Source organism: Carcharodon carcharias, chromosome 6 (genome assembly GCF_017639515.1).
Source record: "Carcharodon carcharias isolate sCarCar2 chromosome 6, sCarCar2.pri, whole genome shotgun sequence".
NCBI lineage: Eukaryota > Metazoa > Chordata > Chondrichthyes > Lamniformes > Lamnidae > Carcharodon > Carcharodon carcharias.
The window spans coordinates 71957689-71983891 of record NC_054472.1 but is presented as its reverse complement, the minus strand read 5'-3'; the positions used below and the strand labels follow the sequence as shown (position 1 = coordinate 71983891).

The window sequence follows — 26203 nt, the reverse complement described above, 5'->3', positions numbered from 1 at the left end:
TCAGTCCCTTTGCAAGGGAGCTGATTAAACCTCCAGGCTGGTTGAATTTTTGGAGGCTTTCACCCAGTAATGCTTAAGTCAAAAAGTGGTCTGAAAGATGTTGATAAAATATCCAAGCCACAACATACTAGTAACATGACAATGTGGTTTGATATAATTTATAATACTACAACATATGCAAGGAAACAAAAGCTTAGACAACCTTTCACATGGACCTTTAAGACTTCTCGGTGCACTGTCAGTTAATATAAAGCAGAGCAGGAAAATACGAATGTATAGTTCATTAAATATCTTCGTAAAAAGATTCATGTGAACCAGTGATTGCATACTGAGATTTTTATTACATAATACATATTTACAAACACGCAATGGTCATTCTTGTGATTAACCAGTGCATTCAATTGTTCTTTTCACCCCTGGCTCTGGATTAGTTTAGGCTCTTCAAAGATAAAGACTTTTATATCTTTTAAAATACCCAACATGGGCCAGGGAACATTAGTATTTAGGCCTGGAGTGTACAAACTTCGACATTAGCAACTGCAAATCTAACAAACTTCAGAAATCACAGTGACCAAAATAGCTATTTACCCTTATTAGGCAAAAATTACCCAATTAGGAGATCTTAATGTTTAAATCTGTCATGTATAATACCTGAATTGCCAGTTTTTCAGCTCCAGTCAACCTTCAGTTAACTTGAGTTGCTCTCTTAACTACTGTATGAAGAGGTTCATATGTGTCAGTAGCCCGATTAACTCTTCCAGGAATTAAAAATGCACAATCCTTTCAATATCCCAAAAAATACTGGCCTGGACAGAACTGCTGAGCCAGGCCAGATGAGCCCTAAAATCCCACTGGAACGTACAGTTAGTCTGACGCAGACACTGACAGCACAGCGGTTTAATTGTCTCCATAATACATGGAAACTGACAATGGTAAAACAAAGCATCACATCAAACAGTTAAAGCCTTTAATATATACAGTCTTTTAATAAGTAGTACAGAAATTTCCCTCAATCATTTAACAGTCAACATGAATATCATTTAGAAATTTGTGAGTTTCTAACTTCATAAATCAGTGAAAAACAGGAGTTGCTATCTTCAGTCTCTGAATGCTAATGTTAAGGTGAAATCTTTATCAATGGTCTTTCTTGCAAGGTGCTTTTTTCCTAATACTTTATTATTCTGTGTATAGATAATAAAATTGATAATTAATATTTTAACTGCACATTCATTCTTCCAGTGGTGGGTTTCTCAGATAGAATGAAAACAGCTAAGATGGTAGACTTCTTATGGCCATAATTAAGATGGATACCAGAGATGAGTCCCTAATATTAAAAAAACCCATCAAAATGTCTGCAGTTCAAGAAGACTTCAGTTAGCCCCCATCTCCTTTCAGTTAAATTACTTTCAGGGGAAAAGAATAGGAAATGGTGAATAATGGGAGCCCATGGCAAAAGAAATAACAAATGAAGAAGAGTTCTATTGGACAGCCACATGTTAGCCACAGAGCATTTAGGGAACACAATATTTTTATTTTCCAGTAAAAGTTGATGGCACTACATAATCAAGATAAATGCTAATTGTAAGGCCAGCTGCCACGAGATTGGAGCCATGATGACTTTATTGAACAATCCAAAGACTTAATTTGGAAATTAGGATGAACCACTTTACTGATATTGAGGATAACCAATGCGTAACAACTCAATACTCATTTTATTCAATAAGTGTGCCAGAACATGAAAGCTTCATGTAGAAAGTGCTCAAAACTAAGGCTGTGGCCAATTTTCCCTTTCCTTGCTCAGGTGCACTGAAACTAATTATGCCTTCATCACTACCCTGGCTTAATTAATACATTAATTGCCCTTGCAATCTGCTTAGTGCAACATTTAAAACCACGGAGCCACCCAAGTTTTTTAGGTACCCTTTTTTAGTCTCATCAGCATGGATTGATATCCTCTGATTTTTCTACCCACTGTCTGCTGAGGCCACCTTCCCCTGTGGCTATTTTCTTAAATTGTCAAGGAAATTAGGAGAAAAGCCCCATATGTTGCTACATCCTTACAGCTGATACAAATGTCACTTCATTTACTTCACAAAAGTTTGGGTCAGTTAACCCTTTTCATTGGGCCTTAGATATACACTCACTTTGCTTGTTAAAAGCTGTTTGGTATAATAGTACAAGGGTGAACAGGCAGTGATGAAGAGATTTCTAGATGCAAGATTAAAAAGAAAATAGTTACGGATGTAGAAATATTTAATGTACTCTATATAAGTTAATATCAATATTATTCAAATAGTATCAGCTACCAATTAAAGAAGGGTGAACATCTGATATATGCTGCAATTAACTACTTTGCATTGGAAGAAAAGGTCAGTATGCTAGAAATCCCAAGGAAACTAATACTGAATCAGGGACAGGGACTCAACAAAATTAATTAAGCAAAGCCACCAGCCTCTGTGCCCAAAAGCCGTTTGCAGAACTGGAGTTAAGATAACTTACTTTGAATGTGACTGTTCAGGGTATTGTGTTACTTTGCCTGGGTCTTATAAAATCAATGTGTTTTACCATTGCCTTAATGGAGGTGTAACTGGGAGTTAGATTAATTAGGGGATTTAGGAGTTATGGTAGTAATTTGTAGTTCTATATATGTGCTTAAAATAATTTCTTCTATTAATAAAGGTTTAATTTAGTTTTGTAATAAACCTATGAGACCTGGTGGCCTTTTTACTGGCTTCAAAGCCTGCGTCTCGAAATAAGTACAAATTGCAAATAGCTGTGGCAGTTGCTTCAAGTTTCCCTCAGGGATTTGGGCAGCTTGGCATCTCCCATCCACCTGCCATAATAGTAATGAAGAAAATAATGGCACAAAGCAGTGACAAATCCCTCAGATCCAAATGGTTTCTGTTTTAGGATTTTAAAATAAATTGGTGAGGACACTGCAGATGCACTAACTATAATCTTCCAGATTTCTCTTGATTTGGGAACTGTTCCTTTAGATTGGTAAATTGTGCGTGTCACTGTTTTTAAAAGAAAGCTTAAAAGAAAACTAGGAAATTTTTGACCAGTAAGTCTACAGCTGTTGTTATAGACTAACTGGGGTCTATGTGGATAGGCTAGCTGTACACCTTGAAAATTTTCAGCTGATTAGAGAAGAAGCATTGTTTTGTAAAGGGTAGGTCATGCCTGATGAACTTGATTGACTTTTTTCAAGAGGTGACTAAAGTGCTGGATAGGGAGTATCTATGGATGTTAGTTATTTAGGCTTCCAGAAGGCATTTTATAAAAGGCTGTTTGTTAAAGATGAAGCCCATGAAATTGAAGCAGCAAGAGACAGTAGGTGGGCACTGCCACTGCACTACTGGGACTGGGAAGGTGCCTACACCTTGAGTGTCTCTCTGAAGAGTTATTTACTTTAATAAAATAAATGGTGGCCGCAGCTGCGAGGCTATTTCCCTCCACAGGATGGCCAACGGCCACAGTTGTGGGCCTATTATACCTGTAGCCTTGGGTTGGGGATGGTGTTAGAACAGGATGCACCCCCAGCCCCCATGCCAGGTGTTGACAAACCACCTCTACCTGCCAGGCTTGGCCCTCAGTAGGAAACTCCTCTGCTGGCAGGAAGATCCACAAATGAGCAGTTAATTATGCAGATTTCCTATCTCAAGCTGCAGGATAGGTAGCCTCAGCCACAACCTATCTCAGTGACAACCCACCTCCAGGAAGATCACCCGGAGGCAGGAATGCATTGGCTTGTTGACCCAACATTAATATTTCTGACTTTCCTCCTGGCCCCGCCTACATGCCCACCCCACCCTCGGACCGGGAAGATTTCCACCCTGTGAGTGTAGGATTGAAACACCTTCAAAAGAATTTGGGATATTCATATCTATCACTATTTTGAATATGCTCAGTGATTGTTTTATTGAGAAAAGTAAATTACCACACTATTGTCTGGTTTATAATTTTTGTTAAAGAAAGCAAATATTCTGAACTTGCTCAGAATGTGTTGCCAAATTAATTAAAGCTGCAGACTTCCTCTATTGAGAGAAAGAGAATGTAGCCACAAGCCTCAGGTTAACCAAACCACTGATTGTTCATTAGCAACATAATACTTTATATAACACTGCTCCTTATAATAACACTGCTCTACTGTTATTTTTTCCCCCCAAAAAAGACAGCAGGGCAATTAGAGAGTAATGTTTAAAACCTGATAAAGTTTACACCTTAAGCAGATAACATCAATAGTTACTGGTATGTTTGGCAATCAGACAGATTGTACAGAGGAATGCTTTACTCATCATTTGTATAATCAGACTTCAGTGTCACAGACAACAATACAAGATGCATAGCTTAGAGTTTTTTTTACATTCAATCAACCATTTTAAAAGACGGATTTTTGCACATGCAACAACTGCACATTCCTGTTACAACTTTGGTCTTGCCATTGGTCATAAAGGGTGCTTCAATTGGTGAAAGGTTCAAAACATTTCACAAAGGATAATCAACATATGAAATAAATCACTAAGTAACTCCACGAAAGCAAATTATCTAAATGAGTAAGGAAGGAATTTTATCAGATGGCAAGAGGGTGAAACTGATGTTAATGAAAATACAGCAGCCTTGTTGGGCCAAAATGCCCTTTTCTGTTTTCAACGATTTTTGCAGTTTAATGTGAAGATGCTTAAAAATTTCAAATTGTTGACAGATCTCTTCACTGGAAATTCTGATGTGCAGTTGTAGTGCATTTAAACCTCTTAAAATAACAGACAATGATACTGCGCCTGTTCTCCTGAGATAAGTCTTTCTATTCCAAACATAAGAATGTTGGTTATGGCTTGAAAAAATTTCTGCCCAACATTCTCTGCCATATAACAAACCTGTGAAAACAGCAATCCTGAGGTTTTTTTCATTTTCTTTCTAACAAGTAATGTTGTTCTACATATTGGCAATGACAATGTCCTTTGGTACAAAAGAAAACCCAATAACTTGAAAAACACTTGTACAAAAGTTTATGAATAACATTTGACATAGTCACTTCTTCTTTAAAAACTGTTTTGCCTGTGCTGCCTGTGGTAACTGCAGTTTGTGTTTATCAGCACCAGGGAATCACCTGATGATATTTGTATTTGTAAATAGTTATTTCTTCAGAGAACATGTATTAAGTCACTTCTCAGCCAGACTATTAGAAATCTTGTCTAACAGATGCAAAACAATTCCACAGTGAATCAAGCTGGCAAATCTCCAACCCAGATACATATTAAAATTAATTTGCTGTTTTTCAGGATAAAACATCCTTTCATAGTGCAAAGGCAAGAAGGATAGAATTTGAATTTCTAATACAATTGGATTTAATTCAGATACTTTTAGGTAATTTTAAAATTCAGATAAATCCAAACACTAATCCCCGATGTACGATATGTAGAAATCTTTCAGTAAACTTTAGCATTCCAGTTCAAAATTTAAAAAGTTTATTTAACTTAAGTTCATCATAGTTTTTAGAGTTCCTTATTTTAATACAGGGACTGTGCAACTGTGTAAAATTCTACTGATGTAAGATTTTTCTGCCTGAAAGGGAAGAATAATGAGCAGAAAAATCTTCTGCAGGAAAAGATCAGTGGCTATAAGAATAAACTCTGTACTTGGCAATATTTCAATGCTATATTAGTAACTGGCATACTTGGTAGCATAGCAATAGGAGAGATATGGTGATGTACAAAGAGGAACAATAATGGTGGAACATGGGAATAACAGCAATTTTTTGAACTGGGTAGGAAGGGCATAGAACAGGACTAACAAAGAGTTGGGTGTAGTATGGACTCTTAGTGTGATTAGACTGGGTGGTGAGGATGTAGTGTAGCAATGACAAATTGTATGAATTGAATAATGACACCATTTGGGGGAAAGCATAGGATGCTCATGGGAGAACAAATAAAAGTGAGTACTATTGTGATAACACTGTTGAGCACTATTTTGGATATGAAGTGTTAAATCCAGCTTTTCTTTGCCCAGAAAAATGAATTGGTCTTTAAAATGAATACGCACGTTAATTCATCACGAAGTACAAACGAAGTACGTTTTATGACAATGTATTGACTGTTATATATGTGATTTCAGAGGATCAAGAAGACAGACATTTTTCCTTAATAGCTGAGGCAACCATTTGTAGCACCTGAAAAGGGGCTAAAATAACACAACTGCTTGGATATCACTGGAAAACACCTACGATGTGAGGTTTTTGATATATTTCAATCTATTTTTGGAAGTATAATATACTCTAATATTTTAGCATTTATAAATAACAAAATGCACAATTTTAAAAAGACTGCACAGATTAAATTAGTGAAACAAAGCTAACTTAGTTTTGAAAAATCAAAGAACTAAGATAAAATTACCTGCTTCCAACTCAATTGTTTAATATTTACTTTTCCTTAACATAGTAGTCTATGACAAGACATCAACTGGAGATGAACAGTTTAGGTTTTGGGAGAAACAACCAAATGGTTGTATCTCTGCTGTTAACCCATAAGTCTACATAGCGAACTGGCCTGAATTTCTATGGAAAACTCTAGCTTCTTCCATACCCTCCATGGCTATGTGGTTTCTATGAAAATGAAAGAAGGTTTCATCATCTTCAGCACAGTATTACTGTGAATCATAAAACTGCCCTTGCGACATAGCTATAATTCTTAGTGAAACTTACCATTGCTGAATTATCAGTGTTTCCCAGATGGTTTGAACTATCTTGCAGTTGGGATATTAGAATTTTAAGTCTTAATATTTAGGCTATAAAAACCATCAAAAACTAAAATATCTACTTAAAGGGTGGCCCGAGTATGAAATGAGCTTCTATGTGGTGTTGCTGAGGTGAATAGCACAGATGCACTTAAGGGGAAGCTGGATATGTACCTGAGGGAGAAAGGAGTAGAAGGATATGTCTGTAGGGTGAGAAGTAAGTTCGGAGTTCATGTTGATCCTGGCATGGGACTGTTGAGCCGAGCATGGACTTGTTGAGCCGAAAGTTTGTGCTGTAACTGCTATATAACACTATGTAAAAATATTTCTTTTTGGCTGGGAGGCAATTACTGACGCATCTGCTAGACAAGAAAACTAAAAGCATGACTTTGGTTCATTTTAACACCCTGGAGAATGTAGCACCTTGTACTTTAGATGGTTTCTAGCTCACAGTACAATAGCACAATTAGACTAAACACAATAAAATGCAGCAGCACCACTGGCTCATTAGAGAATAAGAGCATTCTTGTAATTTGGGAAAAAAGTGCCCCGGGGCAACCACAAAGGAAAACACGAGGAATGTTCACAATACATTCACAATAGGCATTTTATATACACACACATATATATCTATATATAAGGAAAAAGTAGGGATGTGCAAACATCCTGACATTTGTTTTTTTCCAAAAAATGTTCACCAAACTCTAGAATGTTTAATAAATTTAGGCGCTACCTACTTTCTTATGTCCTTAAGTGCATCATTCAGAAATATTGTCACATTTGGTTTAGCAGTGCAAAAAAGGCTGCCAGAATTGTTACTGGTGGCTATATCATGCATATTCAGTAATGAATGATTCCATCATGTAATTACAAACAATGCCATAATGCACAATCAACAATTTAAGGGGCCTTAGTCCCCAAATCTATATTTTGTAATATATAACCTTTTTTTTTTACAAAATATATTTCTTGAACAAATTGTACTTTTTTTATTATTCCAAAAAATTATTTTTTTAAAAAAATGGACACTGCTCTTTACAGAAACATTGTGGTTAAAGGGCAAGAAATCACCCTAATAATGGTGGGTGATCAAAAACCACTTCACATTTTCATTTGCCTTCTAAGTAATGCTGCTGGCATCAGAAGCTGTATGTAGTTCAAACTGATTTTAAAAAATAAACATGTCCATCAACATTGTACCATGTTAATGAAAAATGGTCTTATAAGCAAAAATTCATGTTGCAAATATTTCTATGACTGCAGTGAAATTAGAAATAACTTTTCTTTGATGATTGTACAAACAAAATTAATAAATTTGGAAGATGAAAAACCTTTAAAAATATTCCTGCCTAGCAAATTAAATACTAGAAAAAGAATCCCTGTCTACATCAAGACATCAGCTACATTATCACTCCTCAATGACAAGAATAAATCAAAAGCTAAGTAACCGAGCTGAGAATTTTCTTGAAACTGCTTTGTAAATGGGATTTCCACCACACTTAGAATGAAGTTGGGACAATTGACCCTGAGCAGCTCGAAGAAAATGCCTTTAACTCACTATACTATAATCTTCTCCAAGGTGGTTTAATTTTGTATGTCAGTAATCCATTGATATAGCAAAACATATCCAAAATTTCAGATCCTTTTCACTTTTTGAACCATAAAATTGCCATTGTATCCATTTCACAATTTTAAATGACAATGATCAGGTAAATTAAAAATGACTGTGGCCCTTTAGTATTGACAAGCAATACTGTAAAGTTGAGCAGGATATATTAAACTTGTATTTGAAGACATTGTGTAAAGAATAGGGAATGGAGTTTATTAAAGTCTGGAATAGGTTTTGGAGAACTACTTTTAAATGGGCAGATTTCCGGATAGAAAACGGGGCTAGGTATGATTAATATACTTGAGAAAAGTTTAAAATGGAGAGAAAAGAAAGTGAAAGAGCATTAACTGGGGAGTAAGAAACATATACAAGGACAGAAAAAATACTTATGAAGGAATTGAAACATTTGAGAACTGTAGGTGCAAAAATCAGTAAATTAATCAGTGCTAGCAAGAAAAGTTAAAAGAATAAATTAACTTATTAATACAAGGAACAAATATTGAAGCTTCAGTATCATGTATGAAATGGAAAAGTGAAGAATACAGGTTTAACAAGATCTCCAGAAAAAGTCAATAGTTCAGAAATTTTATGAGAATGGGATCTAAAATGTTTAAAGGAGTAGAATAATTGACAACATTATCCTGGATAGAAAGAAACAAAATAAATCTGCTTTTCGGTTAGTCCTATTAGACGCCATGTGTTCTGAAAGTATGGCTACAATAGTTTTTCAAGCTAATAAGTGATTTGTTGAAAAAAAATGAACTTATGGGACAGTGAGCCAACTTCAGTAGTAATCTGTGAATCAAAGGGGAGAGACTTGATTAGGAATTGTTACAGGCGGCCAACACATGGCACTATGGAGTAGTACTCATGAACACTCACACCTCTGCATTCCTGATTTCAATCACATCAATCTGAGATGGATTTATAGGGCATTTGAACTACTATTGCCAGTTTTCTAACACGGCCAAAAATGAAATGACCCCTAATAAATGTCACCGAAGTGTAGCAATCAAACAGATGACAGACAAGTTCCTGTTTCAGCAACGAGTAAAGAGCAATGGACAAGGCCAATTAAATGAAAGTCCTGAGAGTGGGCCTCAATGATAGGCATAAGCTCAATAATCTTTTCAGGTTCCAACTTTCTTCTAAACATTCCTTCTGCAAACATTTTTTTCTTCTGGGAGAAGAATCTGGCCTCCATTGTCCTGCACGCAGAATACAATTACCTCAGTTTGTGAATAATCATTTTTGTTCTTCTCTCCACTTTTTCTGGAGGTACATGGATTAGAAAATTTAAATGCAATCCAATTAACAAAAGGTGAATATAACCTTCATTAACAATTTCAACTTTATATTTGAATTTTAGTTTGCCACAATAAATGCTGTTTTATATGACAAAGATGGCTTCAATGATTCGCCAACTATGACTCCTAAATGGTTTTTTTGACTATTTTTGACAAAGATTTTATTTTAAAGCATAGTTCTATTTAATATTTTAAGAGAAATGCACATTACGTTAGGATTATCATCACTGAATTTTATTTTAGAGCCATTTGCGGATATCCAAATCTTTCAAAAATTGTTTGAAAAACTTCTTCAGTGGTACAATTTGTTTTCACAATATCTATTAAGATCAATTTGGGGAATTCTGCTCATGGTGTTATCCCAGTTTACAAATAAACTAGTTAAACTGTCTGGAATTTCTTGCAATGGCAGCTTTATTTAACTGGACATAATGAAAAGTGGCTTATACTAGGTTCAATTTCCCACACAGTCAGAGCCTGCTTTCAGTTGTTCTCTAAGAGGTTAATATACTATTTGGTTTGAATAGAAGCTGTGAACACTTTAACAAAATTACTACACTATTAGTGGACGGCATAATTTTTTCTCTGACCAGTCTTATTATCCTAGGGAATTGCCCACACTTTCAGAGTAATTTTCACCTTCACTGTCTGGATAGTAATCAAATGGAGTGGATTGCATTGTAGAATCTACCCGATTTTCACCCCATTGATTTCAGGCATGTTCTACAATGGGTGAACAATCCATTTTGTCAATTTACTACCTACAATGAACGTTTACCCCTTTGACTCACCCTGTGTTAAGTGCAATGCCTGTTAGTTGAGCTATAAAGCATTTCTAGCATCAGATCACCAAGGATGTGTTTTTGATTAACAGTCCTTTTCAGTATTGGACAGAATTTACAAGGTAGTAGGGAACTGCAGCTAAAATGACATTAAAAAAACTGCTGTCCTTAATGTACCCCAGTGTTAATGTTAAGCAAAACTGGCATCAATTCAATTACACTGTCCTTGTTCATTGATCCAGTTCAATGCACATCCCTAAAGAGTCCACTAGTTTTTAATGCAAAGTTATGTAACTGTTCATTACTTTTTTTTAAGAAACAAAGGTTCCTGTTGAGCCGGGCTGGTGTTTTCTTAATGTTGCAATGCAATCAATTTTGTTTTTGTGGAAGTTTATCACAGATCTGGAAAGAAACTATTTCACTCTCCTTTTATGTGACCCTGATCTTCCGTCCCTCAACCTTGAAGAAAATAAGACACATACTGTTGTAATATCTTAACAATATGCAGTATTTCACTTAGTGATTTTGCTGTAGTTAAATGTAAATGATTAGTAAAGATAGCTTATACTGCTCAGAAGAACATTGAAGTCACACCAAAAAGATAAACCACACGAGCGTTTCATTACAGAGTTCCTTACGTTGACACTGTGTTCACAGGCATCAGGTTTGCTGAAAAACCTCCATGACTAAAGTATAAAATCTTAACACAATATACTTCATTTTCCTGTCAGACGATGTTCCAAAACAATGCAGAATCATTTGCTTCGGAATTTCTTCATCACTCTACTCCAGCTCTCACAGAAAGAGATTTCCATGTAATATGTCTTTTATCACTGACATCTGAATAATCTGTTTGCTGCTCAGTTCTATACAGGCTTCTTCTAAGTGCATCTTGTTGGATAGGAGTGTTGCTACAGTTACAAATTTATTTAGAAAAAGTTAAGTGCTTCAAAAACGTACATAGTAGCTGCCCAAAGAATCTTCTTAAGAGGCCCTTCACAACTCGCCTTTAATCAATAAACCTCTGGCAAGCTTTCTTCCAGCGGCAGGCAGTACACCACATATCTCGGTTTTCCATACCATACACTTTCCGGCATTTCTTTCCTTCCCCACGGGTTTTTCTGGGAGGGAGAAAACAAACCAAAATTGGACATTTCGATGCTCTAAGGACTGTATGTCCTCTTTCAGTATACTTCTTCAAAGGAAAAACATGAAAATGAATGACTGTGACTGTAGTTCCTGACTGGCTAATCAAGTTGCACTCTCAAAAATCATTCATTTCAAAAATTCATGTTCTGCAATTTAATTTACAGATTACTTATTACCAGGATGAAAAAATGTGTTGTTTATCAATAAAAGAAGAATTTCATCTCCTTATTTGTTATTTGCTTCACCTTAATTGGAGAAGTTTTGAATTAATTTGTTTGCTTCCACACTATCAATCACTGCACTCCAAAAGTAATACATCAGGTAAAGTGCTCTGAGATGTTTTGATGTAATAAGGCACTGTATATATACAAGTTGTTATTAACAACATAAACAGAAATCCATACCAATAGAATGTTTTCTCAATTCTAACAAGAAATGGTTCCTCCTTAAAAACATTTAACATCCTGAATATAAGCCACAATTTTAAATGTGTTGACCTTACTCTTGTCATGGATAAATATTGTTGTGGGCTGAATCTCAACAATAGTTAAAGAGCAGGTCTCGAACCTTAAAAGCCTGGATTTGAAGCAGAAGCAAGTTAACAGTATATTGTTAGTGAGAAATGAGTATTGTACCTTGCTCCAACCACAGGTCTGGGTGGAGAGGAGAGTGAAGTGAGGGGCTGCTGGCGCTGCTCTCCAATACCCACGGGTTGGCTATGGGTTGGTGAAACCTAGCACACATAGAAAATTTACATCAGTCTTACTAACATACTGCCCCAGCTGAAAGTGTCCAGCAATCCTACATTCTGTTGGATAGAAAGCCTGTAAAATAAAATTAACATTGTTTGCATTATAATCATTTAATCTAAAAGGGTGTTAAGGACTTTTTAAAAATAAATGGAGACATTTGCTTCCTGTCCCATGTTCACCACACAATTCTTCACCCTTCAAGAAACAGTGAACCGAACAAGAGCTGAGTCCTTTTTCTGTTCTTCAAATGAGAGCAAACAATCCCCATAGTTAGTTGGAGCGCTGTGTAAACTACATCAATCCAACAACTGTTGACCTAACCAGAATTCTGCAGTCAAACTCCATGGACTGGATTTTTCCTGTCAGTGCTGGGATTGGAGTTGGGTGGGGAACTAAAAATAGCTCCATGGCCTACGTGCCTTTTCCCCCCGACTCCATCCCGCCTTTGGACCATTTTCTCTGAGGCAGGATTGGGGGCTGGTAGGGTTGCCTGCCTGCACACAGCAGGTATCTGATCAGGCTCATTAAGAGGCTAATGGAGGCCAACTGGAATACTCCAGTCAACCTTCAGGTTCCTACAGGTGGCGGACAGGTTTAGGTGCCTGGAGGTGGACGCCCAGCGGCAGTCGAGGTCAGTAGTCCAGGCAGGCCTAGAAGTCCTCCCTTCCTGCCTCAGTGCAGGGGCAGCCACAGGCCACTCTGTAGAGGTCCCTCTGTCGCCAAAAAAGTTGGAGAGAGGGTGCCTGCATGTTGAAGTGCTTTCTCTCTTACTTACCTTCCATTGCAGCTCCTTTCAAGCTGGAAGGTCGCTGATTGGCCCTCCAGCTCCAGGAGCGTCATCCTTCATGGACAGTGAACTTGACCTTTGGCCATTAAAAGGCCGCTTGGGGAAAATCGCAGGTCTGACTTCAGGGCAGCAGAAATAGTCACAACCTCTGTTTCACACTCCCAGAAGGAAAATTCAGCTCCATGGATCAGGAAGTTGGTCAGCGGAAATTACAACAGTACAAAAATATCTGATTTTACTTTTTATGTTTTTTGCAATCATATTTTAGCAAGATTTTTAAATTTTTAGGTACTCAGTTTATCAACACAGGCCTTCCTACCAAATAAGATAATTTAAAAACCTCAGAGTGATAATCTCTGAAAAGAACAAAGTTTTGTTTTAATTGAATTCCGTAGTTTCACATCACAGTTCTGTCAAATTGGTTATGAACAATCTTAAAGCCACATATTCACTTTGATCTTTTAAATGTGATGTTCGTAGGTTTTGGGATTTATACAAAATATGTAAACTATCACATATGGCTGATGATGTCATTAGAGCTATTTCACAACGTTCTTCCCCTCCTTCACAGTGTTTAGACTGTCAGCTATAGGCCAATGTTTTGCAAACCCCTGTGAAAAACAAACAGTTAGTTTCATATTTTTAAAAACAAAAAAACTGCGGATGCTGGAAATCCAAAACAAAAACAAAAACAGAATTACCTGGAAAAACACTGATGCTGCCAGACCTGCTGAGTTTTTCCAGTTTCATATTTTCTTGCTAGTCCTAATTGCATTGCACCAAAACAGCCAGTCCTGAAGTTGGACTGAGATTTGAGACCCATTTTACAATGGGTCTGGGAACACACATCCTCAGGCGTAGAGGGTCAGAGGCCATTATGCCAGGTCTCCAACTGCTTTGGAGTAATTATTGATACGCTAATGAGATAGAAGAGATAATCTCAACTTCCCATCTCTTTTTCCAATAGTTATGGCTATTTAACACCCAGGTGCAGAGGTGCTGCAAGAAGCCAGCAGAGCAGTAGCACTGGAAACCCTACCCGATCAGACTGAAGGATTTAAGAGTGACCTTGCAGCAAGCTGATTATAATCGCCGAGCGAGGGATATGCTAAGCCATGAGGTTACAGATTGTGGTTGAATACAATTCTGTTGCTGATGACCCAAAGCAATTCACAGATGCCCAGCTTTGAGCTGCTGAATCTTTCTGAATCTATCTCATTTAGCACGGTGCTAGTGCCACACAACACAATGGAGGGAATCCTCATTTTCACATGGACTGTGTGGCGGACTAATGCAATAACAACAGGTAGATTGGTGAAGACAAGGACAAGTAGGTTTTTCCTTTCTGTTGGTTCTTACACCACCTGTCGTAGGCCCAGTTCAGCAGGTAGGGGCTTTAGGACTCGGCCACATCAGTCAGCAGTGGTGTTACCAAGCTATTCTTAGTGATGGACATTGAAGTACCCCAGCCAAAGTATATTCTGTGCTCTTTCTATTAACGCCTCTTCCAAGCGGTGTTCAGCATGGATGAGTAATTCATCAGCTGAGGGAGGGCAGTAGTTGATGAATAGTAGGAGGCTTCTTTGCCCATTTTTGACCTGATGTCATGAGACTTCATCTGGATCTTACAGTCACTGGCAAAATGGATGCAATTGCCGTTGACCAAGTGAAAAATTATAACCCTACATTGGTCATGGGCTGCAGCAGCAACTTGCTCTCCCATTTACAGTGTAGACCCAACGATGAGGTGAATGCTATAGTCTAGCAGCGAGGTGCATTCCTGATGAACCAATACCACCTTTGATGTCATGAGCTGAAGACATGCTCCTATAGCACTGTGCCGCTATCTTTGGTGGGTCTGTCCTGTTAATGGGACAGGCCACAACAGGGATGATGACGGTGTCTGGGAAATTGGTTGTAAGGTATGATTCTGTGAATATGACTATGTCAGGCTACTACTTGAATAGTCTGCAGGACAGCTCTCCCAACTTTGGCACAAGCTCCCGGATGTTAGTGCCTTTGTTAGGACTTTGCAATATAGAGTGTGGGGATGCCCTTGGCATGTCCTGTGCCTAGTCATTGCCGAGGGGTCCATCATATTTTATTCTTATTCCACTTTTCAGTATGGTTTTGATACAATTCAGTGTCTTGCTAGGTCATTTCAAAGGGCTGTGGACCAGGACTCACATGTAGACCAGACCAGGTCAGGATAGCAGATTTTCTTCCCTGAAGTTCATTAATGAATCAGATGGAATTTAATGATAATCCAATAGTTTCACAGTCATCATTAGTGAGAGTGGCTTTTTATTCCAAATTTACATCATTCCTGTCCTGTCCTGCTTGTAACTACTCCTACTATAAGATCTGCTGTCATGGTATATCACATTCGTCTGTCTTGTGCCATCTTCACACATCCACTGTAGCTCATCTGCAGCCACTCTGTGATCTTCAGCATCCAACTATGCCAAGCTCTCTGCTACTTCATTAATGGATTTTAAATTCTTATAGCTGCCTTAGTAGGATTTGAACTCGTCCCCAGAGCACTAGTCCATGCCTCTGGAATACTAGTCCAGTAATATTAACATTTAGCTACCATTCCCCCAATGTCTTGGTGCTTAATTGAAATTTTGGTGCTAGTATTATTAAAAAATCCTGGTCAGCTTTGGAAATGTACATTTTAGCTTTTCCATCCAAATATAAATATTATTCACATCAGTTGGATTATTTCACATGCAGCCATCGATATGAAATAGAAAAGATAAGATGTTCAATATAATTGCCCTCTCCACCAATGCAGGTCCATGGAGTCGGGAAATTTCCCGACTAGAGCTATCCACCTTAGTAGTGAAAATTCAGCCCTCAAAGCAGCATCCATGTGGCTTTCTTTTTTATAATTTATTCGTTCACAGGGTTTGGGCGTGGTTGGCTAGACCAGCATTTATTGCCCATCCATAATTGCCCTTAAGGAGGTGGTGGTGAGCCGCCTTCTTGAACTGCAGCAGTCCATGTGGTGTAGGTACACCCACAGTGCTGTTAGGGAGGGAGTTCCAGAATTTTGACCCAGTGATAATGAAAGATAGTTCCAAGTCATGATGGTGTGCCACCTACTAGACTCACTGCTCACCAAGGTTCCTTCAACAGTACCTTTCAAACCCATGACCTCAACCACCTAGAAGGACAAGGGCAGCAGATGGATGAGAACGCTACCACTTGCAAGTTTCTCTCCAGGCCACACACCATCATGACTTGGAACTATCTTTCATTATCACTGGGTCAAAATTCTGGAACTCCCTCCCTAACAGCATTGTGGGTGTACCTACACCACATGGACTGCTGCGGTTCAAGAAGGCGGCTCACCACCACCTCCTTAAGGGCAATTAGGGATGGGCAATAAATGCTGGCCTAGCCAACCATGCCCAAACCCTGTGAACGAATAAATTATAAAAAGAAACAAAGCCACATGGATGCTGCTTTGAGGGCTAAATTTTCACTACTAAGGTGGATAGCTCTAGTCGGGAAATTTCCCGACTTCATGGACCTGCATTGGTAGAAATGCCCATCAGACCCAATTTTCACTCTAAGGAGGTAGGAGCGGGATAGAGTCGGGCCCACTGCCACAGAAGCAGCTTGGAGGTGACCAAATACAGGCTGGTTAAAAGGCCTGTTCTTTGGTCTGCCCGAAACTTGTTGGTCTTCCAGTGCAAAGAGTTATCCCTGACTGAGTGTTGCAAACTGGCGCATTCCAAAGTCCAGGACTACATGCTGAGGGACGCACTAAAGCTTGGGGCAGCTGCTGCAAAGGCGCAATGGGGAAGGGTCACTGCCTAAGACCTTTCTGCCACAGTGCACCGAGGGACTGGGAACTGTTTAAATCCCCTCGGGCTGTACAGCTCAAAATGAATGTCTTAAAATGATTGTAATATTCATTGTTTGTACTGATGCACCTTGTGATACATTTTGTAAAAGTTGAACCTGATTGTACTTTTGTGATGGTGATTTTGAAATGGTTTGGAATGTTGTTGAAGATGTTTTATGAATAAAGTATATTTTTGCAAAAAAAAAAGCCTTGGTTTTTCTGGGAAAAAAATAATTGCAGTTTTTTGTTCACATTTTAGGCCCTCTAGCCCTCACCGCTCACACACTATCACCCCACCCCCCTCACCTACCCACTCCCCCTAACACCTGCATGCCTCCATACCAATGTAATGCCAACATGCCCCCCACCCGTCCTATGGCCACCTGTAGCCTCCCTGCTAACTTACTGCCAACTAATGTCAACTCACCCGCCATCCTTGGCCCTTACACCCTCCATGCCAACTCTCCCAGTGTCTACCATGGGCAGACATCGGGAGCTAAGTTGAGATAAAATAAAGGTATAAGTAACTATTATAGCCTTCACTACTCTCATTCATGAAAGAACTATGGTTCACAGTTCAATGGTTAAAATCAATGGTTTAAAATCTCAAGTGCTTAATCCCTTATAAAAACAAAATTTGGTTCATAACCCCCACATCAAAGACAGCTTTAATGTCCTCTTTGAGTTGTCAATTAAAATGTGAAATAGGCCCCCCTACTGAGATAATTATAGCTTGTGGAAAGCAGCCAAGATTCATAATGACACAAGGATAGCCCCTGGAGAAATGTCAACAGCTATCGAGTTTTTACAACCCTCACTGACAGAGGCAGCCTGTTTTTTTTTAATTTTTAAAGGATTTAAATAACTTAACATCATGACAGTTCTACATAACTTATTCCCCCTTCAAGAGCATTTACATCTATTCTAAAGATTCGTGACTCCGACACTGTGGGCGAAAATAGGGTCTGTTTGAGTTCAAATGGCCCTGCTGAGCTCAGGTTACCCTCATGTGTGAGTCACACCCTGCCCACTTTCCCTTACCAGTAAAAATGGGATCTCGTGGAAATGGGGGCAGGACTTCCACATCTGGGTCCTGCCTGCCATATTTAAAGGTCCGCAGAGTCTCCGTGACCCTGTGAAAATCCCAAGTCTCAAGTTTTCTCCAACCATGGCTCTGATGGACCATGAAATCTTTCAGCCAGATTGCAAGATGTTACTTTGTTGTATTTTTAAAGGGAAAGGAATTGATTAGAATATAGCCAAGTGCGTGAAACAGGCAAAACTACTTCAACATGTACTTGAAGAGGTCAGCCCAAGGATCTCCCGAAATTGGTCCTTGGACCTCGTTACCATGAAACCACTGAGCTGTGACCCATAGCTCTTTGTACTTAACTAAATGTGCCAGAAATCTGAAATAAGGGACAGAAAATGTTGGAAATACTCAGCATGCCTGGCAGCATCTGTGAAGAGAAACAGAACGTTTCAGGTCATATTGACTCTTCTGAGCTGAAATGTCATCACAACTTGAAATGTTGTGCGGTATTTAATGGAGTTGATGGAGATCTCATTCGCTGGCTAGAAAGCCAGCAAGAGCCCCATATCACCTCTTTTTGGGAAGATCCGCCACATTAATTGCTAAATTACGGCATCGACATCAGGCACCGTACTGGCAGCGGTGAGCATAGACCCCAGGGGCGGAAGTCCCACCCACCGAGACCTGCTGGCCCATCAGTGAGAGACGGTGGCTGCTGCCAATACTACACCCACCTGAGGCCTAGGACTGCTAATGGGCCAGCCACAGGTGACTGATGGCAGAAGGGGGATTGTGGGGCGGGGGTTGTGGGGTCAGAAGAGGGGGTATAGGCAGCAAGGGCAGGGGATGGCTTTCAGCACGCTGATACTGGGTCCTTCGATCAGCACTGAGTGCCTTTAAACAAGGGATTCCCTTGGAGCCTGCAAGCAACCCTGAGAGGGTTTGCTGTCCTGGCTTCCCACATGGCGAGCTCCTAAGTCAACCTGGCTAAAATACCAGCAGCAGCTGAATTAGGTCCTTAAGTGGGCAACAATTGCCCAGGTAAGGGCCTCAATTGATGGCAGGGCAGGAAGGCCATCCATGAGCCTTGCTTAATGGGGGCTGTGGTGAGAATGTGGCAGGCTCCCCACCCACCACCCTCCCGCCTGATTAAATGCCCTCCACCACCAAATTTGCCACAGGGGAGGGCATTAAATTCCACCCATTTTTCTCAACAAACGTGGTCTTACTTACTGAGTACTTTCAGCATTTTCTGTTTTTAGTCCCTTTAGACCCTGGTTAGGCCTTGTAGAGTCCTGAAAAGCTCGTCAGAATGTAGCAGTGCAAACTGTGATTTGACTCGGGCGTGACTTTTCACCAACTTTCTCTTGGGTGACAAGACTACTGGTTGCAAGAGGCAACTGGAAATTAAAAAATGTTTTGTGGACACCATTCAGAAATTGCAGCTTTCATAACTCATTTCTTCGAGACTTGAACAAGACATTTTTGAGAAACAAACATTAACCCACTAAGAGTCAAGTGAAGTCATTTTAATCAGCGCAAGTGTTCTTTGTGTAACGAAGCTCAAGATTTATCAAAAACATTAAAGTAAAAAGTGCCAACACAAGCTTTAGGATGTAGAATAGAAGAATACAGAATAGCAGTCATCATCTAGCTATGAAGTCATGCTCATTAGGTTCCAGTATCTAGAGAACATGTAATGAGCTTTTGATTTGGTTCACTTTTGCCAGGGGGATTGAAGTACAGCATAACAATACAGTGCAGCCTTGTAACAAAGACATTAATTGTACATATTAGAGTTCTCAGGGCTGGCAAATATTCTCATCATTCTGCTCTAATGGGCAAAGTATGGTAACTCATGAAGAAACATTGAGCACAATTACTGTAAATCACAGTGCCTCATACCAATAAATTCAATATTATTGATGCTTCATGTATTCTACAGAGGACTGGGTAAGCATGGTAATATATCAAGTGTCTCACTCCAAAGAACATGAAAAGGATTAAATGTGGATGCATTCTGTATCATATTATTGTCCATAAAAATCATTGAAATCCACATTAACTTGTTAGCCAAACTGCCATGAGTACTGAATATGTTCATTTCCAGAACATTTCAGATAATTATTGTAAATCATTATGAGATGTTATTTCAGAATACTGACACTGTGAAGCAATCAATCCCTTTCATGGAAGGGTTAGGTCCATAATTATTGTAAATCATCTGCACCACTACTGTCTGTTTCAGAGAGCAATGACACTGATGGTTGTCTATATTCTTCGCAAGCACAGAGATAAAATCAACTGCAGTTACTGTATCCGTCATGGTAACAGTTCTTAGAAGCAGACCATAAATAATTACATATCAATGAGCACAATGGCTATTTCCTGGAATTGATTCAGTCCATATCCCTCACTACTAACTACACTGCAACTCTCTAGGAATTCTACTGCACACGCAGAAGCTAATGAAAAAGATGGTTCAAAAAAGCAGCTTGAAAAAGTAATGATCTAGGAATAGCACTTCTACATCCAAGTAAAACATGTTGCCAACTTGGGAAAGAAGCATGCTATTTTCCTTCCGGTATTAAGCTCCACTGCTATTCAGTGGTCACCTTTCATAATTAGGTGGTCTGAAAGGTTTGGTTCAGGGCCATACTTATCTACCAATAGCTAACACAAAGCAAGTGCTGGTGGAAGAAGCAGGGTGCTTACTTTTCAATGCTGCTTGGTATATGCTCCACTCAGATCTTGGCTGAGAACATACAAAAAGCTGGTCAATATGAGTGTAACTCAAGAGTGTGATTTGCAGATTCACAGCTGGTTTACTGGGATCCAAGCCTCAGTGCCTCAAATGAACAATATTTGAATTTAGGTAATACTTTCAAGAATATGCTATGGTTTCCCACACTTTTCTAACTGTAGTTTGTACTCAAAATTATAAAATGACACAAAACTGGTTTCTACAGCTGTCATCCATCCATGAGTGCCAGGTCCTTGGCTCATTTCTGCTGATGCCACAGCCTGTCATATCAAAAGCAATATGGCCAAGACGGAGTGACAGTTGTACTGTCCTTTTATCTCTGGGACTTGGAGCCTCTGTCCACTGCAAGGGCAGGATTGTACGCGTCAGTGAGCGGGGGCGGAGTCCGCTCGCTAATGTGTAAAATGACGCGTGGTGACGTCGGGGGGAACTCCCGACATTACCACGCCCCATTTAAATTTTCAGGAAGGCAGGGGCACAGCGAAATCAGCTGCGGGCCTGCTGACCCGTCAACAGCCAATTGAGGCCATTGACAGGGTCAAATAAGTAATTAAAGGACCTGCCCGTCCAACCTTAAGTTTGGTGGGCAGGCCAGGAGCCCTGGCGGCAATTAAAAAAAACTTGAAACCTCATCCACCAGCGGGATGAGGTTTCATGTAGGCTTTAAAAAATTTTTGTGCGCATGTGCAAAAGAGCGCACTCTCAATTTAGGGAGTGCTCCCCCCCCCCCCCCCCCCCCCCCACCACCCCCCACCCGCAGGGAGCACATAGCACTTCCCTGCAGATGTGACGTGCCTTAATTGGCCCACCCGTGTAAAATGGCACCGTGCCTCCGATTGGGGGCGCCGATCGGAAGCGCGCCTGTGCGTGCTCGCCCTTCAAACCTCCCCCCCCCCCCCCCCCCCCCCCCCCCCGCCCCCCACCACCCCCAACCACCAGTCCACCCCCTCAATAGGGGGAAAATTCAGCCCCAAGAGTTTCGCATAAAATCAGTCTGTTCAGTTCCTTATGGGTGCAGGCCTATAGTACATTGCAGTCATAATTTAGTGTTGAACTGACTGTTCCGATTTTACAGGCTTGTCCAACCTGTGGCTCACGGGCCACAAGCCTCTCCACGTGGCCTCCAGAGTGTTTGTTGAAAATGCTAGTCGGAGGGTCAATGAGTTTGAAGATTTGTGCAAGGGACTGCTCCTCCAATCACAGTCTGTTTCTCTCCCACGTTTGCTGCTGATAGGTTCTCTATTCCCCCCCAACAGCTTATAGTTCTTTGGTTCAGCTCTGGCTGCGCTTCCCTAGTTCTAGCCGTGATCCCCAAGCTCGTCCCTGCGTTCCCCAGGTTTCTCTCCGCATTTCCCCAGTTTCATTCCACGTTCCCCCCGGTTTCTCTCCGCATTTCCCCAGTTTCATTCCACGTTCCCCCGGTTCCTCTCCGTGTTCCCCCGGTTCCTCCCACATCCCCCTGGTTCCTCCCGTGCTCCCCGGTTCCTCCTGTGCTCCCTGGTTCCTCCCGTGCTTCCCCCGGTTCCTCCCGCATTCCACCAGCTCTCAGCACTTCCCTGAGCGGGCACCCATGTTCAGTTGCTGCAAGGCCTCAGGCCTCTCTTCCGCTCTCAGTGTGTCTTCCCCACCCCCACAGCAATTTGGTGAGTGAGGGTGGATCAGTTATTGAGGGTGGGTGGGACAGTGGGTGAGGGTGTATATTTCAAAGGGTGAGGGAATGAGGAAGTTAGGGAGGGCGGGTGTGAGGGTCGGTGTGTGGTTGTCTGAGAGACAGGGTGAGCTTGTATGCGTCTGACAGAGAGAGGGAGGGTGAGCATGTGTGCTTCTGACAGAGAGAGGGAGGGTGAGCGTTTGTACATCTGACAGAGAGAGGGAGGGTGAGCGTGTGTGCATCTGACAGAGAGGCTGAGCGTGTGTCTGACAGAAAGAGGGAGGGTGAGCGTGTTTGTGTCTGAGAGAGAGGGTGAGTGTGTGAGAGAGAGAGGGAGAGGGTGTGTGTGTGTGTGTGTGAGAGAGAGAGGGACAGGGTGTGTGTATGTGTGAGAGAGAGGGTAAGTGTGTGTGGGTGTATGCATGTGTGAGAGACAGAGAGAGGGGTGAGGTGTGTGTATGAGAGAGAGAGGGGGTCTGTGTGTGAGAGAGACAGGGTGTGTGTGTGTGTGGGAGAGGGTGTGTGTGTGTGTGAGAGAGAGGGGGTAGTGTGTGTGAGAGAGAGAGGGATTGTGTGTGTGTGCGAAAAAGTGTGTGGTTGCCCGAGAGGGAGAGGGTGAGCGTGTGTGTCTGACAGAGGGTCAGTGTGTCTGTGTCTGACAGAGAGAGAGAGGGTGAGCATGTGTGTGTCTGACACAGACACTGAGCGTGTGTGTGTGTCAGAGTGGGTGAGTGTGTGTGTGTGTGAGAGAGAGAGAGAGAGAGGGAGAGGGTGAGTTTGTATGTGTGAGAGAGAGGGAGAGGGTGTGTGTGTGTATGAGGGAGACAGAGAGTGAGAGGGTGTGTGTGTGAGAGAGAGGGGTGAGTGTGTGTGAGAGAGGGAGAGGGTGAGTATGTGTGTATGTGAGGGAGAGGGGGTGTGTTTGTGTGAGGGAGCGGGTGTGTGTGTTTGTGTGTGTCTGTGTATGAGAGAGAGAGGGGTGAGTGTGTATGTGTGTATTTGAGAGAGGGGGGTGAGTGTGTCTGTGTGAGAGAGAGGGTGAGTGTGTGTGTGAGAGAGAGGGGTAAGTGGGTGTGTGAGGGGGGTAAATGTGTGTGTGTGTGAGAGAGAGAGAAAGTGTGAGGGAGAGGAGAGTGTATTTGGCTTACTCCCAGTCTCAGTGTTTTCATTCACCCTCACACACCAAAAGCAACTCTCACAGTGGGTGAGGGTGAGTGAGTGAGTACCCTGAGATGGGAGTGAGCTGGGCACACACGCTCAACCTTTCACAGTCGAATGGTCGTCTTAATTTTTTTTAAATGAGTAATAAAAATAATCAATTTATTATTGTGGGTTTCATTTGTTCAGCAAGTTGTTTCTTTTCATGCATCAGGTTTTCTTTTGAAATTCATGTTTAATATTGTGTCAAACCTTATCTTTCTGAAATTTGCTCATCATTCCCCCTCCTCCCGCGTTTGAGAAAAATTGAAATGTGACCCCCCCCCAAATGCTAAAAGGTTGGGACAAGCCTGTACTCAGAGATACTAAGAGTGGCTGATGATGAGATAAAATTAAGAATATAAGAGCATATGAAATAGGAGCAGGAGTGGACCTTATAGACATTTCAGCTTCACCATTTAATGATCATGGCAGATCTTCTACTTCAAGTTCGCTTTCCTGCCTCATCCCCATATTGCTTGATTCCCTTAGAGTACAAAAACTACCAAACTCATTCTTGAATATACTCAACAACTGAGAATCGACAGCTCTCCTGGGGTACAGAATTTCAAAGATTCACAACCCTCTGAGTGAAGAAGCTGCTCCTCACACCAGTCCTAAATGGTTGACACCTTGTCCTGAAACTCCGACCGCCCAGTTCAATACTGTACAGCCTCTCAGCATCCACTCTGTCAAGCCCTCCAAGGATTTTGTGTTTCAATAATTGAAGCACAGGCGTAGGGGTTTTCTGAAGTTGATGTAAAGACTCATATTATTGGGGAACAGCTGAGAATCTTATACTTGAGCATAAGCCATGTTGATACTGATTCTAGAATTGTACATTAGAAAAAGAAACAACTTGCATTCATATAGCACTCAATTTGTGCACAGCAAGATTTCACAAACAGCGGTGTGACAAATGACCAGTAATTTTGTTTTGGGTGGTGCTGGCTGAGGGATGGATGCTGGCCGGGAAACAGAGAGAACCATGCCGTGGGATCTTATACGACCTTAAGGATGGGTAGACGGAGTCATAGTTTGACATCTTAACCAAAAGGCGACAGCTTTGATGACCCCTGCTGATGCAGTGGTCAGGGTTACACGGAAATATCACCTTGAGATTATGAGCTCAAGTTCTGGATTAAATCCATGATTTTCTGATTTAGCCAAACTGAAACTGAAACAGTGCATTAAACTGAAATTAATGCCAAAACAAAATCCACACTCTTCCTCTTAACCAAAACAAAATTCCCCCCCAAATACAGATCAGCCAAATTTCAAATATATACAAAAAACTGGGTGCTCAGAGTTAACCAACAAAGGCGTGATTAAACATGAGTTATTCCAAAACATGAAGGGGGATTTAATACATCCTCCTCACATACTTATTTAAACTTTACCTTAAAATGAGCCCAGCTGGCCAATTCACCTGCAGACTAATCCACGTAACATACCCTGACATCAAAGACTGGCAGAAAGGCTGGGAATTTCAGCATGAATTCTCAATATCGAAAAAAGCCATCATTAATAAAAGGAGTGAAGGTTTCCTATGTGCAGTATTAATAAAGGTGTTTATAATTCTACTGCATATAAACGCAGAGAAAATAATCTCATAATGTATTTAGTTCCTTTTAAGACTGTTCATTACGTTCATTTTCCATCCCAAAGGGTGCTAAGTGCTTTCCTGTATTATATGTGTTATAAGCCATAAACACATTCTTTATAATACTACACAGAGGCAATCTTTACCCCATCTTGTTATTATAGATGGCTTTGTAATGCACTATAATCCCAGCAGCAGAGTGAACTCAATGGATATAATTAAATCCAGCGGCTAATGTAAATAGTGTGTTAACTATGTTCAGAACAATACAGGAGGCAAAACAAAATTACTGCCTGGAACTCCACGCCAAAATAAACATATCCTAGGGTTTCATTTTTTATATAAATCAATTCAGCGATAATGTCATATAGCACTCTAAAGTGTGAAATTTACAACTGATTGTTGGGTGTGCTCAATAAGCAATTAGAATTTGACATTTAATGCTAAAGCTATGTGCATGTTCTGTTGGTTTGCACTCACACACACACGGGTATGCCTTGGCCACAGGACTGGATTTATGGCATCTGGATGTCCAGGAAAAATCTGCACGTATCCACTGGGAACAAATGTTCACAAATGATGAGGGATCATCATGATTAAAGCATTTAACCCAATATGAGGAGATGGTCCATGGCATGTTTGGCCTCAACTGTGTGGATGATGAATATAGGGAAAATTTCAAAGGAGTGCTGCCCTCACTCAGCAAGTGAGTTGTCTGTCAATAGGAATACAAAGAATCATTTATCTTTCCCCCAGTCCAGATTCTACTCAGAAATTCACCTAGACATAGCTGTCAATAAAGAGTCTTTACCCGAGAACAATAATCACTTTGGTGGTTTTAAATTAAATGACATGGCTAGTTTCTTTGAACTGTGCTGTGCTAAATATATTGAATTATAGGCTGGACAGGTCCCTATCCATATTCAAGGGCAGCAATCAGAGCAAAAATACTAAGGACTTCCAGAACACCACATGACCCTA

At 40.6% G+C, this 26203-nt stretch overlaps 1 protein-coding gene across 2 annotated transcripts in view; it reads right to left on the bottom strand.

Moving 5' to 3' along the window:
- Window positions 1-321: 321 nt before the first annotated feature.
- The window catches only part of znf704 (zinc finger protein 704), a 266441-nt gene continuing 240559 nt past the window's right edge, over window positions 322-26203 (bottom strand). Inside the window, exons 8-10 of one of the 2 annotated variants that reach the window (XR_005943277.1) lie at window positions 12215-12312; window positions 11069-11551; window positions 322-9136 (exon numbers count right to left, since the gene is read on the bottom strand). Coding sequence is in view for 1 of the 2 variants with exons in the window: in XM_041189185.1 (XP_041045119.1) it covers window positions 11440-11551; window positions 12215-12312 (210 nt within the window). In the remaining variant the exon portion in view is untranslated. Of the gene's footprint in view, window positions 11552-12214; window positions 12313-26203 lie in introns of both variants that reach the window. The other variant, XM_041189185.1, reaches the window with a different exon arrangement.